Below are 19612 nucleotides of genomic sequence, written 5' to 3' on the forward strand. Positions count from 1 at the left end.
GAGGACACTAATTTCATCTGTGCAGCACATATGGTCAACGACGCCACGAAGTTCAAAACAGTCGACAAGAGCTTCAAACCCGAGGACCACATCATTGAGCTCGCTGACGGAACCAAGGTGAGCGGAATGGCAAAGATGAGAGGAGAGGCTAAGGTCTACTTGCTGGACAGCGAGGGACGACGCGTGAAGACGAGACACAAGCAAGCACTCTACATCCCAGCATTTCCGCAGAACATCTTCGCCATCCAAGCCCGGATAAATACAGAGGGTTGTGTCAGGAAGGGCATCCGACATAAAAACTTGGCCAAAACAAACATGCGGATCAAACCTCTAAAGATGGAGGACACTGATTTGCTGTGGCGACCCCGTCAACGGAAAAGTGGAAAGGAAAAGAAGATCTTCGCCATCAAAGCAGCAATAGCGAGTGGGGCAGAGGTCCGCTTCAAACACGGTGATGACTGGTAAGTCCACAGGGATGGGACAAAATTCAAAATGGAGGTGTTTGGTAGAATGTATCACCTAAACACAATAGTAGAGAAAAATGTCGAAGCGTATGGTTGTTATGATATCCAATCTTGGCACAAAATACTGGGTCATTGTAACTTCGAAGATGTTGCTAAATTAGAAAAAGTGGTTAAAGGAATGTCTATTAGAGGGAAACACGAGCCTAATCAAAACGGTGAAATCTGCACACAGGGCAAGCTGACAGAGCAGGAACAGACATGCAGATGCTAAAGCTGCAACTGTGCTACAGCTAGTGCACACAGACCTGTGTTGTACAGATAGAAATGGCTACAGGTAAGCAATAGCATTCAGTGATGACCTCAGTGGGATGATTTTTCCATATTTTATTAAGGCAAAGGCTGACACGACAAAGGCTACTTCAAAATTCAAAAAAATAAAATGCATCCGATCCGAGAATGGCATAGAGTTCACTATTTGAGATGTCTCGATGTATGCTGTTGGAAAGTGACCTTCAACTACGGACATATGCTGTAGAAACGGCCACATATTTCGCAACAGGTGCTACAGTAAGCGGCTACAGCAGACACCTTACCAGGCTTTTACAGGAAAGGGACCCAACCTTTCTAACACGCAAATATTTGAGACCCCTGACTTACACTTCCTAGGTATCGATTTGAAACAAAGTAAAGGGGAGATCAAAATTACTCAAAAGAAACACATTGAGAGATTGTTGAGAAAATTTGGAATGGCTGAGTTTATAGTAAGAAGCACCCCATGTGAACAGAAATTGGACTTTAACAGTGAGGGTGAAGTTGTCAACTCGTCAGGGTACAGAGAGATAGTGGGCAGCCTAATATACATAATGACATGTACCAGACCTGATTTAAGCTGGGTTGTTAGCAAACTCTCAATACCTAGCTGAACCAAAACAGCAGCATACGACGCAGTTAAACATTTACTAAAATATTTAAAAGGTACTACAGATCAAGAGCTTACGTTGAGAAAATGTGAAGAAAAGTCAAAACTAGAGGGATATAGTGATGCTGATTGGGCTGCCGATACAAATGACAGGAGGAGCACAACTGGATATTGTTTTAGCCTAACTAAGGAAGGTCCAGCTACATCGTTGAAGAGTAGAAAACAGCCAACTGTCGCGTTATCAACTTGTCAAACTGAGTATATGGCACTGGCGGCCACAACTCAAGAAGGCATGTACCTTGTCCAATTATTAAAAGGGATAAACAGCAGTAATTGTCACGTACCAGTAAAAATATATGAGGACAATCAGGGGGCAATACCTTTGTCCGAAAACCCAGTGTGTAGGCAAAGAAGCAAACACGTAGATATTAAATATCATTTAGTACGGTCTGCGCACACTGAGGGGAAAAAAATCTGTAAAATATTGTCCGACAGAAAACATGGTTGCGGATGTTTTTGCTAAGGCGGTGACAAAAGTGAAACTTCAAAGATTCAAGAGATATTTGTTTGGAGAAATGGAAATATTTTAAAGCTTGCAGTGTTGCAAATATGTAGGATTTTTTTTATTTTAAAACAATGTATTTCTTGTTTCGATGTTTTTCGTGTTTTTTCTTTTTTTTGCTGCATGAAATTGTGAACATGTCTTTGAGTGGGAGTGTTGAGTGCGTGTGTGTGTGTGTGGATGTGTGTGTGTGTGTGTGAGGCAAAGACACGATTGGGGAAATTTCATGATTGACGTCACCTGCGAAACGAGCTGATCATGTGATACCCGGAAATTGTGAAGCATTTTTAAGAGCATGCGCAGAATTAAATGTTTGTCGAGTTCCCAGACCAATGATTAACACGGCTGTGCATCATTTTTCTCTCATGAGTACTTTCAATCGCTACGAAAATTTAACATTTTGCTTACTGTTAAAACGCTAGGACTGCTGCCAGAATGACTAGCGCAACAATATAATTACAAGAGCCACTTCAGGTCAGAATCGATTTGGTCAGAAACAAAAGTCCTGATGTCGCACAACTTTCGAGACATTTGATTCTATAAATATGTGATGAGAGCTTTGAGCTTTTGCCCTTGTGATTTCCTAGAGTCATTGTATGTTACTTATTTGAGCGCGTGTGTACAAGAAAACAATACACAAAGCCTGTTCAAAACGACAGAAAGAAGAAAACAAGCGAGACGAGCAGTAAGAGCCAACCTAATCTGTGAAGAACAATTCTTGGCTGCATCCTCCAAATGGCGTCCTGCAGTTGACGTTGTCCCTGGTGCTCCTCTTTTTCTTCACAAAGGTCCTTCTCGTCTTCTGGTGTCCTTCCTGCGTACATTGTTCACACGACAGTTCCAAAATGTTTCGCTTACGATCTCTGCGGAGCGATGCGTTGAGCACGAGGGCACTGTTGCGCTTGACATTCTGGCAGCGGTCCTAGCGTTTTAAACAGTAACCTAGATGGTAGTTTTTCGTAGCGATTGCAAGTAAGTGTATGTTACTTATTTAAGCGCGCATTCAAAAAAAGCATGTGAAACATGTTCAAAAAGACTTGAAAAAAACGAGACGAGCAGTTAAGAGCCAACCTAATCTGTGAAGAACAATTCTTGGCTGCATCCTCCAAATGGTGTCCAGCAGTTGACGTTCTCCCTTGCGGTCATCTTTTTCTTCACAAACGTCCTTCTCGTCTTCTGGTGTCCTTCTTGCGTCCATTGTTCACACGACAGTACCAAAATGTTTCGTTTACGATCTCTGCGAAGCGATGCGTTGAGCACGAGGTCCTCTTTGTTAGCGGCTAGCAAACTCGGCTAAGCTAAACGAGGCCCAGAAAGTCCAACGGAGACCGAGACGACTTTAATCGGACACAAGCTTCAACGAAAGATGTTCTAACCGAGCAAGATAGTGCTGGGCGTTTTGAGCACTTCGCCGACAAATTCAGCAGAATTTGGTCATCGGGTGTCGACCGCGTTTCAGTCCGAGCTTGCATCAAGTCAGCAATTGTGACTATTCTGCATCCCGGAAATCTGTCCACAGTAAACGCCGTTCACCACCTTCGAAATAAAAGCGTTGTAAACCGTCAGCGGTTTGGATACAATTAAATTATTCAGGCACGACGCGTTCCCCCAAACAGAATGAAAACGGTCTAAGAATAGCACCAAGGAGAAGAGACAGAAAAAAAGTCAACATAAACGCTCAATTAAAAATGACAATTTTAAATCATTAAAAAAAATGCAACCAGACCAGGTCGAAGCCCCACAAAACCACCTCATGTATCGAACAAATGCACTGTCGTTCTGATCCGATGTTAGATTTCAAAATAAAATCATCCAAATCAACAACAGGCGCAAAAAAACATTTCCCGCACCTCAATCCTGGGCACGTTTTGGGATCGGACAAATGGGGAAATAAACCTTTTCATTTCACATTTTGATGTAATAATATAATAACAATACATTTTATTTCTAAGCACCTTTCAAAACTCTCACGGACACTTTCTAGTCACGTTATTGAAATCTTCAGTGAATGGGCCAAAAGTCTGAGATTAGAAATCCCGACCGATCTATTTTGATTTCAATTTTGTCTGCAGGTCTTCAGATGTACATTTTAGTTTGCATTTTAAGATCCTTTAAAGGACAACCGACGTCACTTTTTTGTTTCTTAACTGACATCAGAAAAACGTTTTATAGCATCTAAAATACCCAAAACATGCAGTATGATATTTTTATTCAAATGCAAAACACCAATAAAAATGACTTCAAATGGCCAAAATCTGCAAAAAATTGAGCTGTGAATTGGGCATTTTCAGAAAGTCCCGCCCCCAGTTCGTGACGTCACACCAAGACAGCTTGCCTTGCTGGAGAATCAAAACAATGGCTTCAGATTCGGAGATGCTTTCTTGTTCCACCTCCAGTTATGAATATGATTCAAATAGTTCTGAAGAGGAAAGCATACATGTTTGCAATCGATCAAAGATTTTATTCCTTGCCATTTCGAGGCAACATTGGGGAGGAACGGATCACCATAAAAGAGGCACAAAATGGCGACCTCTGTTTCCACCGGCTGATAAATTCCTTATATGGAGCTTGGACACTCTCTTCTTTATTTTCTTCTTCTTTTTGTTCTCTTTTTTCTTCTTTTTCTTCTTATTTTTCTTCTTATTTTTCCCCTTTTTCTTCTTCTTTTTGTTCTTTTTTTGTCTTCTTTTTTTCTTCATCTTTTACTTCTTTTTGTTCTTTTTTGTATTTTTCTTCTTTTTGTTCATTTTTTCTTCTTTTTCTTTTTCCTTTCCTTTTTCTCCGCTAATGAGCAGTGTGCAGGTTAGCTAGCAGTAACCTTGCGTATGGAAACGGCAAGTTGACTTTTATTCCGATAGTTTGGATGAATGTTTAAAAATCATGAGGAACAGAAAACCATTCAACATTTTGAATGGATTTCGACTGACAACCAAGATTGACACGTGCGTTTGGAAATATCCACGTTGTCCTTCTCCAGAAGTGACCTCCCGGTTGAGGGTGCCCCCAACCCACTTCCTGTCCATGGCCGCCACCCGCCTGAGGAGAAAGAAGCGAATGAGACGACGGAGGCCTCGTATAACGTCACCGACTTTTGAAGCGGCATTTCCTTTTTTAATTATTGGTGTTGTTTAAAGGACAACCGACCCCTGCGGACAAGTTGTGTCCATAATTTGTAAAATCACTTGAAATGTCTTCTACTGAGCGTATTTTACAACGATTCCACCGCATATAGCTATATTTTACGTTTTAAGAATTACGCTGAATATTCAGGAAGTCTTTGTTTTTGAGTTGGTGACGATTCCTGACATCACGTCACGTCTAGAACGCCCCTGACAAAGAAAGCGACACACAATGCATTTTGGGTACTTTGTTTGGTCTGAAAACTTTGTGTTGATCCGTGTTGATGGCGAAATTAGAAGGAAAACACGTAAATAATGCGATGGTAAATCGTTGTGTGTTGCACCAAGACTACTACAGTAAAGTCTCATTATATCGATATCGGATATATCGATAGTCCCGGTTATATCGATACGATTTCTATGCACGCACGGAGAAAATTACATGCAAACAGGGTCGGATATATCGATAGTCCCGGTTATATCGATATTTTTTCGGACTCCCTTGAATATCGATATAACGAGACTTTACTGTATTTGATAAATGAACAAATTATCTGAAACGCACATACGAGAATCTCCGAAATCCGTGCTCATCGTCTCATTTCCATACCGCTTATTCCTCATTAGGGTCGCGGGGGTTGCTGAAGCCTATCTCAGCTGTCTTCGGGCACGAGGCGGGGGACACCCTGAATTGGTTGCCAGCCAATCGCAGGGCACACAAAAACGTACAACAGTCACTCTAACACTCACACCTAGGGACAATTTGGAGTGGTCAATCTGCCTGCCATGCATGTTTTTGGAGTGTGGGAGGAAACCGGAGGACCCGGACAAAACCCACGTGGGTCCGGGGAGAACATGCAAACTCCACACAGGGAGGCCGGACCGGGACGCGAACCGGCGACCTCTGCACTGTGAAGCCGGTGTGCTAACCACTTGACTACCGGGCCGCCCCCGTGCTCATCGTCTGACGTTTTTATTCTTTTTAACCAAGCAAAATAGAGTGGGGCTTTGGTTTACGAACGCCTCGCCTTATGAAATTTTCAGTTTACGAAGCTTAAATTTATTAAAATTAAACCTTGGATTAAGCACTACTTTTCAGGATACACACGGAGCACCGCCCTACCACGGCTGGCGGAATAATCTTCGGCGGAAGAACACCAAAGCACACGACCGAACAGCGCCCCAGCCGGCCTACCTTTCCACACCACCTTTCTGTGAGTGCGCACGTCGATCGTCTCCAAGGATTTTTTTACAGATACTTTTGCTGTTATGGGACCGAAAAAGACCCCACTACAGGCTCATGTTCAGCATCAAATAGGGAGAAATGGGACAACCTTGACGGATGCCACGGGAGACGTTGATGCGAGGGGACGTACAATATTTAAGCAGTATTGAGGAGTAGCAGTTGGTGTACAGTGTCTTAACAGCCTGAGTAAAGTCGTTTCCAAAACCAAACTTATTAAGTGATTGAAAAATAAAATGGTGTTCCAAAGTGTCAAAAGCTTTGTAAAAATCGAGAAATAAAATAAAACTATTGTGGTTAATAAGTTCCTGATAATCAAGAATATCCAATACAAGACGAACATTATTGGCAATGTGTCTTTTACTCAAGAAGCCTGACTGTGTTTCACTCATTATATGCGGTAAGGATTTTCTAATTCGGTTTGCAAGGATGGAGGCTAAGACTTTATAGTCTGTATTTAGTAGGCAGATAGGGCGCCAGTTTTCAAGAGATGATGGGTCTTTTTTTGGTTTTGGGATGAGAGATATAAGACCCTGAGAAAGTGAACAGCGGAGGGAGCCTTTTGAGATGCTTTCAGAAAAAACATTGAGCAGGAAAGGAGCCAAAGGGTCAGAAAAGGTTTTATACAATTCTGAAGTAAGCCCATCGTTTCTAGGAATTTATTCATGTCGTTCATGTTCCCTATTTCAAAACTTTCAAGGTCACTTTACAGTCACAGGATCAGTTTTTCTGTCAGTGAGCAGCGGCAGCCACACGCGCCAGCGTTCACTCAACCCAGAAGTAACTCAAATAGATAGAAAGCTAGCTAGCTAAGAGCCAATAGATCGCTAATAGATAGAAAGCTAGCTGGGTACCCGTACAACTAATCGATAGACAGCTAGATAGCTAGCGAGCCAGACAGATTGCTAACAGATAGCCAATAGATAGCTAATAGATTGACAGCTATCTAGGTAGCCGTATAACTAATCAATAGCAAGCTAGATAGCAAGATTACTTTCGATTAGATGACTTTTTGCATTCAAATTTTGATGGACATACCATGAACATAATGAAGTACCTTATTTCCAGTGTATATGGTGCACCCAAAAGCCTTAATTTTCTTCCAAAGATGACCCTGCGCCTTGTACGCGCTAAATAAATCAATATGTATTTGTTGTACTGTGTATATATATTGAGCCACAATAGTGGTGCGTAACCCATGCAGCCTCTACCGTATATTATTCAGTATTTGGGAATCTTTTTCATTCATTGAAGCTGCACCTTATAGTCCGCTCTGCCTTATTTATGGAAGAAAAAAAATTGAAAATACACTATTCATTGGGTGTGCGCCTTATACTGCCATGTGCCTTATACTGCCTTATACACTGGAAAATCCAGTACACACATTCTATATTTAAAGGACAACCGACACCTCCGGTCCACAACCTGCAAAATGCGGTCCACAACCTGCAAAATCACCCCAAATGATCTCCACCGAGCGCGTTCTACAAAGATTCCACCGCATAGAGCGACAAAATAAAACTGAGGAGCCATTTGGGAGCCAAAAGAGCCGGATCTTTTTTGAGAGCCTAGCCACATCTGCTCGCCTAACTCGGGCCTCGTTCTGTCGACATCGCTTTGCGACTCACGAGAATCCCCGAGAGCCGCCTAACAGTTGCGGTAACACGTGTGAGCTTCCGCCATATTGGGTGAGGTGGAACTGCCCCGGGGTGATGCTCAGCTGGTGGGAGGCCCTTTAATCAAAGACAAACTATATGACCGCTAAATATATCGGAAGTGCACAGTCTTTTACAATGGATGGACTAGGAAACGGGAACGTATTTTTAAGTTAAAAAAATAATGAATGAAAAACAATCACAAAATGATGTTTTGAAACTGCTTTGTTCTTCTCTCCACTTTGATTATTTTCCCACCAGGCGGGCACATATTTGCAAGCTCCTACTTTGAAGACCGTTTCAAAATTCTGCTGCCGCTGCGCCTCTTTGGCAAAAGTCTTTGATGCGATTTGGACTTCCGTGAAGCGCACGGAGTTACCGGGGGCACGAAAGCCACCCTTGCTCGCCGAGCGCCGGTCAGTGCGCGCGTTTTACTTGTCGGCGTGCCGCGTGCGGATGTGCGAAGCCAAATGGCACTTATGGGCGAAGCTTTTGCTGCACACTCCGCAACTGTAGGGCTTTTCTCCTGTGTGGATTCGCATGTGCGTGACCAGCGTTCCCTTTTCGGCGAAGGTCCGGCCACAAATGGAGCAAGAGAAGGGCTTTTGTCCCGTGTGCCTTCGCATGTGCGAGACCAGCGCCTTCTTTTGTATGAAGGTCTGGCCGCAAGTGGAGCATCCGAAGGGTTTTTCGCCCGTGTGCGTCATCATGTGCTTGACCAGTGTTGCCTTTTGGGCGAAGGTCCGGCCACAAGTGGAGCATGGGAAAGGTTTTTCTCCCATGTGCAACCTCACGTGGACCTCCAAGGTTTCCTTCTGAGAAAAGGCCTTGCCGCAATCAGAGCAGCGAAAGGGTTTTTCTCCCGTGTGGGTTTTCACATGTCTGATCAAGAGGGAATTGTAAGGGAACATTTTACCGCAAAAAGAGCAGTGGAAAGGCTCCTTCGGGGAGGGACACTTTTGGCGTTTGCGGGACCTTTTCTTCCCGGGGACCTTTTTCGGAGAGCCCGGCGACGTTTCGTCCTCATCTTGCCTTTCGGCGTCCGATATTGGCGCCAGGTCGTCTGGTGGCGACCCTTCAGCCCACTCGGGCGCCACGTCTTCACCCGCTTCACTTTTCAGGCAGCCTTCAGTCGGGCTGACATCGAACTCAAAAAGGGAGGAGCTCCGCGGACGCTCCGGCTCCAAACCGGAGTGCCCCCACGGCGGCCGAGGGGGAGTTTCTTCCAGACCGCCGATCATCCGCCGGAGATCTGCGGAATGCAAGCAATGCAAATACAGTTAAACTTGGGTTTCAACCATAATCCGTTCCAGAATCATAAGTGGTGCTTTGACGCCCCCCTGTGGTCCACCTTCTCCCATTTCAATTTGCTCGCTGAACCCAAGTCCAATATGATACAGCTAATACATTTGATGATGTGAAAGCGCTTTTCATCACACTCAAAGACACTTTAAAGGACAACCGACACCTCCACACAAGTTGCATCCATAATTAAAACGCAGCAGTGAGGGGAGGTGGTTTAAACATTAAAGACACAGACGGACGACATTGAGAGAATTTCAACTTTGATCAGTCAGGCTGCACAAACAACCCGCACAAGCCATCTGTCCACTTGATGCAAAAAGCTATCAACCCAGCTAAACAGAACACAATTGACACGGAACTAGATAAAATTATCGCAGAGAAAGCACCTACCAGGGATCATTCCTCAAGATGTTGAAAGAAGGTTACGTTCCTCATCAAATTTTTAATGTTGAAAGAACCGGCCACTCCATTCCATCAAGCCATCAACGGCCATGACAAAGGTAAATAAAACAACTTTATTATACAGTACAGTTTATTTCTTTAATTATCATACCATATCACATTTATTATACTTAAAATAAGGTATATTTTGTGTAGTTTTAAGGCTTAGAAAATTAGAAAGTAGAAAATGATGTTTTTTGGGGACCTGGGAACGGATTATTCTCATTTTCATGGCTTCCTAGGGGAAATTATTTTTTGGCATACACACTTCGCCTTACACACGCTTTTTAATCGGGCCCGCCGAAGTTGTCCTAATTATAGTAAAAACAGAGTCTGAAAGTCATGACGAAAAGTTAGCAGACAACAGGACAGACACCTATGAAAAGCTGCCTGCCCCCTATTTCACAATTTGAAACACAATAAAACGAGTAACCGCAAGCAAAAAAAAAAAAAAAAAAAAAAAAAAAAAAACATTGCCGCATGGTATATTTCATTTTTTAAATTAAGGCTGTACCTACCACAAATGCTACCTATCTTAATTCACGGTAAATATCCGTGGCTGAAGATTTTTCTTCAGTTGACATTTGTCATCGTGGTGCACAGTGCAATGTTTGGGTTGCGTTGTCTGGTTCAAGCCACTAAGCGCCTTTCATAATTCTCAAATACACTTTACAGTCACGGTATAATGTAAATTTACGTTTTGTAGCATCACAAATTTTGTTAGCTACTTTTGAATCTTCCTTCTGGGCTGCGGTACTGTGCATCTATTTTGGAAAATGATATGCAAATGCACGACCTTATAACGCTTGGGAAAGTCCGGAAGAAAGAAGCAGGCTTCTGATTGGCTGCCGTGCCGAGTATGCAAATTTCAACTGCAGGTTACGATACACGCGTACTGTTTGCACCTGAAGGCGAGGGCGTCCGTGGCGAGTTTGTAGAGCGCGCGGTCAGGACAATCCATCTATGATTTTGCGGAGTTTAACACAAGTAGATGTTGAGCTTGAGTGTTTCGTTGTGTAATAATATGTTTTGAATGTTGAAAGTGATTCCATTTTTTAATAAATGCTAATTTCGTTAACTTTGCACCGTCGATTGCAACTTATGAAAAACAGACATAATCTTGATAAATCACAGTGCGTATGTTTTTTTTAATCTATTTCGATTCCCCCCTCCCAGTATCTGCGAAATAGTATGTAAATGCCATATTTTGCATATTCCTTGAGCCAAATTTTTTAACTGATAAGGGATATTTATACATTTGAAAGACAGTTAATAAATTGGGTTGTAGTACTCTAGTAGTCTTACTCTGCTAAGAGGTTTGCACACACTACATTTAATGCTTTAGGTTGAGTATATCCGGCCCAAACACTCCCTCCAAATGCTCCTGGCCCGGCCCCTCTGTCACATTTTAGAACCCATTGTGGCCCGTTAGTCAAAAAGTTTGCTCACCCCTGACCTAGAACAATCGATGATGTCACTTCCTCTTTCATCTAGAACTGCTTCATGTCATCACAAAGAGGGTACCGCAAGTCCTGAAGAATGAATGTCTCTCTGTGTCTTTGTTTTGTCATATTGTCTCTATGCTGTCATATTATTTGTTATTTAGTTTTTTTTTTGTTCTTTTGACTTCAAGACGGCGCCCCGAGAGTGGCTGCCTTTCCAGCAGCTCATGTATTTTGTTTTTCTACTCTCATTCCTTTCATCACTTTGCTGCTGTGAAATGTAAATTTCTCCACTGTGAGACTAATAAAGGCATATCCAATCCAATCTACGGCAAACTCAGCGCTGAAAGGGTTTTTCTGTGGTATGTTGTCAAATCTCAGACTTTTTACCCCTTGTCTAAAAATTTCAATCTACATCAAAATCGAAATTTGTTTTTTTTCCATTTGTCTGATCCTAAAACATAGCATCCTTTTCAGCAGTGGATCAGGGACGTCATGGTGGAATGTGCACGTCTACTACAAGAAAAATGTTGAAACCAAACACGAAACTGTAGGATCCATTGACGATCCAAGCCGCGACAGTTCCACATACATACACATTAAATGAGGTTCAATTAGATTACACTTGATTAGTCTAAGCTGTGGAGAAATTTACATTTCACAGCAGCAAAGTAATGAAAGGCAGAAGGAAAAAAGAAAGAAAAAACAAACGACAGGAGCTGCTGCAAAGGCAGCCACTCGTGTAGCCATCTTGAAGTCAAAACAACAAAAAACAAATTAAAAAGTTATTTATTTATTTATTTGGTTTGGATTAGCCTTTATTAGCCGATTTCACGCCAAGATAAGAGCATTGTCATCAAATGGTGAGTACAGTTTTTGCTTTTTTGAATGTTGCTGCGCCGATGACCATTTTGTGTTTGGGAGCCTTTTACTGAGCGAGTTGCTTGCAGCCACAAAGGAACACAAGTCTTCTTGTGCCGGCCCCAAGCCCGGATACATACAGAGGGTTGTGTCAGGAAGGGCATCAGGAAGCTTGGCCAAAACAAACATGCGGATCAAACCTCTAAAGATGGAGGACACTGATTTGCTGTGACGACCCCTTGAAGGGAAAAGCCCAAAGGAAAAGAAGAAGTCTGATCCTAAAACATGCCCAGAATCGAGCTGCTGAAAATGTTCTTTGCGCCTGCGACTTCACAGCCGCCATTTTTTGGAGTACGTGTCGTTACCGTCACAATCGGGTGGTGGAAGTCGGTCATCGACACTCTCCTTGGAGATGCCATCGTGCGGCAAACTGGTGACATCGGCCTCCTCCTCTTCCTTTTTAATGTGCAGGACTTGTGGATCGTCCAAAGCGGAGCTCTCCGATTTCACGTCTCCGATTAGCTGATTCGCGTCTGAAAGAAAGAAGAGAGCGATTGTTGTTGTGTAAGCGGGTTCGGTAAATGATACAACTTCTGGATAGAGTTGAGGTTCTTTACTAGGACTGCCGTCTTGGTTGGAGGGAGAAGGCAATTGACATGTGTGCCTCTCGTATGCCCTCATCTGACTGACTTGCAGCAGCGCATGCAATGTGTCGCTTACGATCTCTGTGGAGCGGTGATTTGAGCACGAGGGCCTCTTTGTTAGCGGCTAGCAAGCTTGGCTAAGCTAAACGAGTCCCAGAAAGTCCAACGTACACCAAAACTACTTTAATTGGACACAAGCGTCAACGAAAGATGTTCGAACCGAACAAGATAGTGGTGGGGCGCTCCGAGTGGGCTTTTTGAGCACTTCGCCGACAAATTCAGCCGAATTTGGTCAACGGGTGTCGACTGCGTTTGTCCGAGCTTGCGTCAAGTCAGCAATTGTGACTACTCTGCATTCCGGAAATCTGTGCACAGTAAACGCCGTTCACCACCTTCGAAATAATAGAATTCTCAGCCGTCAGCGGTTTGGATTTAAAATAATGTTGACAAATAATTCAGGCAACGACGTGTTCACCCAGACAGAACGAAACCGGTCTCAGAATAGCACGAAGGAGAGACAGAAAAAAGTCAACATAAACGCTCAATCAAAAATGACAATTTGACATTATTAAATAAAAACAACCCCCCCGCAACCAGACCAGGTCGAAGGCACACAAAACCACCTCAGGTATCGAACAATGGGACTTTTGTTCTGATCCAATGTCAGATGAATAAAAACCACCAAATCAATAAAATAAAAAATGCGGCCCTCGTTTGGAAATTTGAATCGGATAACCGATTTTGGGATGCATGCCTCTTTGCAATTTTTTGATGATACTAGTGCAGCGTGTTCGACCGGAAACAAATTCCTTGTGTGTTCTACATACTTGGCAATAAAGATGATTCTGATTCTGCAGCGCACACCGTCGAATAAACAGCAGTCGAAGTCCATCAAATCTTTTCCTTTCAGCTATTCCTTTCAAGGGGTCACCACAGCAAATCAGTGTCCTCCATCTTTAGAGGTTTGATCCGCATGTTTGTTTTGGCCAGTGTTTATCAATGGATTGAGACGCTCCCTGGCGAATTAATTGGGAGCAAGGCACGTCATCGCTCTCTGGTGGACACGCCGTACTATTGCACCCCGTGAAATCAACAGCAGTAAAGGGACGTCATCTGAATATACAGTGGTACCTCGGTTCTCGAACGCCTCACTGTTCGAACAAATCGGTGTTCAAACAAAATATTCGAGATATTTTTGCTTCGGTGTTCGAACGACGCGTGAGTGCTCGGTGTTCGAACGACGTGCGAGTGTCGGTGTTCGAACGACGCGTGAGTGCGCGTGAGTGCGCGTGAGTGCGTACGCGACGGTGGGGAGCTGAGCGGCGCACGGGTGTATCGCTCTCTTGACCAGTGAGTGCGTACGCCACGGTGGGGAGCTGAGCGGCGCACAGGTGTATCGCTCTCTTGACCAACAGTTGTTGCGTGCATGCGTGCAACGTTTGCGTTGTCTTGCCTGCTTAACACTATAAGGACTCCACCTTCTCAGCGGGTTTCAAAACTCATGTACAGTTTTCAGTGATGGTGTCGTCCGAAGCAGGCTTGTGATTGGCCGCCGGTGCCGAGTATGCAAATTGCCAAACGAACGTTCGAAGACGCGAAAAATTATGAATTATGACACAGATGTCAAATGTTAAATCCTCTTGCAAATTGCCAAACGAACATTCGTTTGGCAATTTGCATACTCGGCACCGGCAGCCAATCAGAAGCATGCTTCGGACGAGTTTTGAAACCCGCTGAGAAAGTGGAGTCAACGTGGCTCGTAGCAATTTGTTACCCACTTACTACGCCAAAAAGCAAATGGCACAGGAGGGTGCAAAATGACGCAGTCCCGGAAGATGACATACATTTACGGGACGCAGGGAAAATACCTTGGACTGGATACACTCGCGCATCGAAGGAAGAAAGGAAGAGTCCAGGTACGGTGGCGAGTTGACCGGGAGAGGCAACCCCCCCCGCTGTTCACTCGCGAGTGAAAGGAGCAAAGAGGTTGTTTCGGTGTTCGAAAAAAATAGGTTTTTGCACAGGGTCATGGAACGAATTGTGGTCGAGAACCGAGGTACCACTGTACTCAACAATGGATTGAGATGAATACGTCTAAATCTAATGGCTTCGATATAAATCATTCAACGACGACTAGCGGTGGACATTCCTGCAGCAGTCCTAGCGTTTAAACAGTCACCAGGATTGCAGTTTACCTTCACGATGGCTAATACTCACGAGAGAATAATGACGCAGAGCCATGTCAATCATTGGTCTGGGAACTCAACAAACATTTATTCTGCGCATGCTCATAAAAGGGGTGACAACATCCGGGTCTCGCATGATTAGTTCGTTCGCAGCAGTGACGTGCGGTGAGGTTCATGGCTGGTGAGGCACTGACATCATCATAGTCAGATTTACAAACATATGAACTCTACAGAGTAGTTTATTCACCATTTGATTGGCAACAGTTAACGTATTTTGTTTAAAATTTCATGTCAGCATTCTTTATATATACAAACTGTAGCATAGAAAAAAATAAGTAAAAAGACGTTTTTATCGTGTTACCTTGACTTGTACATGAAGTCCATGCGCCGCTCCTTCTGAAGAAAAGCATCGATAACTTCTTTGTAGAAGCCTTCCTTATCTTTCTTCAGTTTTAAAAGTCTCTCTGTCTCAACGGAGATCACTGCCAGTGAAGAAAGTCGTCCTTGATCACTCCTATTCCGACGTATGTTTTCAATGCTGAGAATGACAATCTCGTCTACTTCTCCAGCAACAAATGGGGCTGCACCGATCTCCTTTTTAAATGTCACCTGTCAGATGTCACCTGCTTCAATTAAATCGTTCTGTATTCTGTTTCACAGGCCAGAAAATACAGTGGATGTCCCAAAATGACTCGCTAGCCTGTCATCTTTCTCAGCGAAAGCATGTAATAGTTCAACATAGTTGCCACGATTAGCAGGGCCTTTACTTTCATCATTTTCACGAAATGCCAGCTGTTGTTTGGCAAGGAAGCAGGTGGCATTGATGAGATCTTTTAAAATCTCCCGGTTCTCCTTTACCTTAGCATTGTGGATGCTGATGTTGAGTCTTCGCTCATGGTTGATGAGGCTCCGTTGTAAAATTTTCAGGTCGCAATATCCCATTTGAGTCCAGACATTGTCACAAATTGAGAACAGAAGGCAGAAAAAGCAGAAAAGGCGGTTTCTTGCTGGACATCCACACAGCCAGCCTTTTCGTGTGTACCAGTCCTCCTGAAAAGAGCGAGCGAGTATTGTGTCCCGTTGTCTGAAGCAAACCTTTTAGCTCCGGTGTTGGTCTTCCTTTAATTATTACCTCCTGCTTCGATTGAAAGTCCAGGTTAGAAAATTCTTTCAATTTCGATATGTAATCCTCCATTCTGAAAGTGAGGCCAAGCAACACGGAAAAATGACTGCAGGGTTGCACTTGCTAACTGTTTACTGTAGCTTGCTGTCCCTAATTCTATTATTCTGCAGCCGTGGAGTCGGAAGTATGTCTGGAATCACAAGCGCCCCCTGTCATGAGGCCAGAGAATTGTTTTCCTCACCTACGCACAGCGTTTTGATAAAAATAAAACAAAATAAACACTGTAGTACAGTGTTTATAATGTACAATGACTCTACATTATATACACCAGCTAAACTGTAGAAATTTACTTCATATACTAAACGTGTTTGAACGCTTTAATAGCGAGCGATATGCAGAAGGACAGCAATGCGGTCTCACTGCAGAGCAAGCCAGCACAGTTAGCATAGTGATTCCGCAATCCATGGTGAGCATCAGCCGGTTGCTGCCTCACTGCTCGTCTCTACTTAGTATTTGAACGGTAAATGTGAGAATTCAGCGATTTTGAAAAAAAATCCTAAAACGGTGAAGTTAAATGGACACGAACTTTAAAGTACAAATCACTAAACACATATAACGGTTTAATTAATTTTTTCATTTGATATTTCCATGACAGCTTTCCATGATGACAGGAGAGGCACTGCCTCACCTGCCTCCCCTGACTGCACGTCACTGGTTCGCAGGTGACATCAAGGACATCAAGGAGTCCAAGATGGCGCACGAGTAGGCAGCCGTCAGCAAGTGCTCTGATGAGCCTTGCTTTTTTGTTGTTTTTGTGTTTTCTTTTGTCACTTTGTGTTATTGTACATCATGTGGAACGGATACGGATTGTTTTTCAGCATTTTTGACCACGACATTCATCAAGGAGGAGACTGTGCTGAGCGGTTGCGCCTTTTTGGCAGCATGAATATGCCAGTACTGTTTTTGAATGGAAGGAAGGTCGGTGCCATTCGACTGTCATCGCTGGACACCACTGGGGCCATTGTGTTTTTTTTTTGCGCCTGTAATGGGCAGCATCTTCACAGCCCCCCTTTGTTCAGTGGAAGGTCGGTGCTGTTGGACAGTCTGCGGCTGGATGGATAAATGGCTTGAGGAGCCCGGGATAAGAAGGAAGGAGCGTCAGCGCAGAGCGCCGATGCGTATATGGAACCGTCGCGGGATGGAATTGAAGCTGATTTATGGGGGACAGGAGATGTGAGACAATCTCTTTTCATCAATGGATGCTACAGCTGCATGTTTGCTTTCAACATTTAGCTTGTATTCGACGTGCACATTCCACCATGATGTCCCTGATCCACTGGTGAAGAGACGTTTTGATCCTCTCCTCTTTCATCTGGAACTGCTTTATGTAACAAAGACGGTACAGAAAATGCTTAAGAATGAATGTCTCTCTGTGCCTTTGTGTTGTTATGTTATTTGTTTAGTTTTTTTGTTCTTTTGACTTCAAGACGGCGTCGCGAGAGTGGCTACCTTTCCAGTAGCTCCTGTGTTTTGCTTTTCTACTTTCATTTCTTTCATAACTTTGCTGCTGTGAAATGTAAATTTCTTCACTGTAAGACTAATAAAGGCAAATCCAATCCAATCCAATCAAGATGTGAAATTACCCAATCATGTCTTTACTACACGCACGCGCGCACACACACACACACACACACACACACACACACACACACACACACACACACACACACACACACACACACACACACACACACACACACACATAGAGGGAGAGAGAGATCACAAGCGACGGAGCGAGAGAATGCGACTGACTCAAAGCAGCGAATGCTCCGTTTGGTCTCTAGTCAGGCATCGCTAGTCGAACAAACAAATTCGAGTTGTTCAAATTTGTGATGGGAATTCTTTTGGATAGGCTCTCTAAAACGATTCGACTCTTTTGGCTCCCAATGGCTCCTCGGTTTGTTTGTTTTTTTGCTTTAATTAACTACCAAAAAAATCATATAAAATTATGTGAAAAATGAATTACTCATGTAAACAATACACTATCAAATATTTTTATTTATATGGCTGGATTTATATGTGCATAGAGAGCATCCACTAACTTTCACTTTGGTTACTCTGGTCTGATGATCAGCTGTCACTAATTTGCTTTTCATATTAATAATGCTATGCATCATGCACTGTGATATATCATGCTATCACACAAAAGTAAAAAATATCATAATTGAATAATAACAGCATAATGTAATAATATTTGTCCACCTGTCTACTCAAACCCCGCACCCGCTCTCCTCACTGCTGCGTGTGTCTGTAATTCTCCCCATCATCCTCTACAACGGATATCGACCAATCACATGCGGATTTAACCGATGACCGGGAGCGGGGAATAGAGGACAAAAAAAGTCGGCTCCCATTTCCGGCTCCTTGTTAGGAACCGGCTCTCTTCGTTCACTTCAGAGATCCGGCTGCAAGAGCACATCACTCATTCATATCATTCATCACTTTGCTGCTGTGAAATGTAAATTTCTCCACTGCGAGACTAATAAAGGCAAATCCATCCATCCATTACAAGAGCCACTTCCTGTCAGAATCGGTTTGGGCAGAAACAAAAGTCCTGATGTCGCACAACTTCCGATACTTTTGATTCTATAAATATGTATTGAGAGCTTTGTGCCTTCGCACTTGTGATTTCCTACAGGCATTGTATGTTACTTATTTGAGCGCGTGTGTACAAAAAAACAAGCCACAAAGCCTGTTCAAAAAGACGTGAAAACAAGTGAGACGAGCAGTGAAGAGCCAACCTAATCTGTGAAGAACAATTCTTGGCTGCATCCTCCAAATGGCGTCCTGGAGTTGACGTTGTCCCTTGTGGTCCTTTTTTTCTTCACAAAGGTCCTTCTCGTCTTCTGGCGTCCTTCTTGCGTACATTGTTCACACGACAGTTCCAAAATGTTTCGCTTACGATCTCTGCGGAGCGATGCGTTGAGCACGAGGTTCTCTTTGTTGGCGGCTAGCAAACTCGGCTAAGCTAAACGAGGCCTCGAAAGTCCAACGTACACCGTACAAGCTTCAACGAAAGATGTTCTAACCGAGCAAGATAGAGGTGGGTGCTCCGAGTGGCCGTTTTGAGCACGTCGCCGACAAATTCGTGACAATTTTGTCAACGGGTGTCGACCGCGTTTTGGACCGCAGTCGAAGCTCGCATGAAGTCAGAAATGGTGACTACTCTGCATCCCGGAAATCTGTCCACAGTAAACGCCGTTCACCACCTTCGAAATAAAAACATTCTACGCCGTCAACGGTTTGGATTTTAAATAAATAATTCAGGCAACGACGCGTTCACCCAGAAATAATGAAAACGGTCTCAGAATAGCACGAAGAAGAGACAGGAAAAAAATCAACATAAACGCTCAATCAAAACTGACAGTTTTACATTACTATTAAATAAAAACAACCCCCCCCCCCCGCAACCAGACCAGGTCGAAGGCACACAAAACCACCTCAGGTATCGAACAATGGGACTGTCGTTCTGATCCGATGTGAGATTTAAAAAAAAAACATCCAAATCAATAAAATATAAAAATAATCGTTTGGAAACTTGAATCAGAGAATGGATGTTGGGATGCATGTTGCAGCTCATGTAATGAT

The 19612-nt window shown here is 43.5% G+C and overlaps 2 protein-coding genes across 3 annotated transcripts in view; both read right to left on the minus strand.

Moving 5' to 3' along the window:
• LOC148899815 (uncharacterized) overlaps positions 1-19612 on the minus strand; it is a 121504-nt gene that overhangs the window by 6750 nt on the left and 95142 nt on the right. The gene's annotated exons all lie outside the window — the stretch shown is intronic.
• Positions 5813-19181, minus strand: LOC148899816 (uncharacterized). Of its 2 annotated transcripts, XM_088995305.1 has the most exons (3): positions 18766-19181; positions 12377-12544; positions 5813-9214 (listed from the first exon to the last, which is right to left on the minus strand). In XM_088995305.1, the coding sequence occupies exons 1-3, from the start codon at positions 18890-18892 to the stop codon at positions 8394-8396; spliced, it is 1116 nt and encodes a 371-aa protein (XP_088851431.1). In that variant the 5' UTR covers positions 18893-19181; the 3' UTR covers positions 5813-8393. The 2 variants fall into 2 exon arrangements, with proteins under 2 accessions (XP_088851431.1, XP_088851432.1); XM_088995306.1 differs by lacking the exon at positions 12377-12544.

Source organism: Hippocampus bargibanti, linkage group LG04 (genome assembly GCF_051943395.1).
Source record: "Hippocampus bargibanti isolate YZ-2025 linkage group LG04, ASM5194339v1, whole genome shotgun sequence".
NCBI classification, from domain to species: domain Eukaryota; kingdom Metazoa; phylum Chordata; class Actinopteri; order Syngnathiformes; family Syngnathidae; genus Hippocampus; species Hippocampus bargibanti.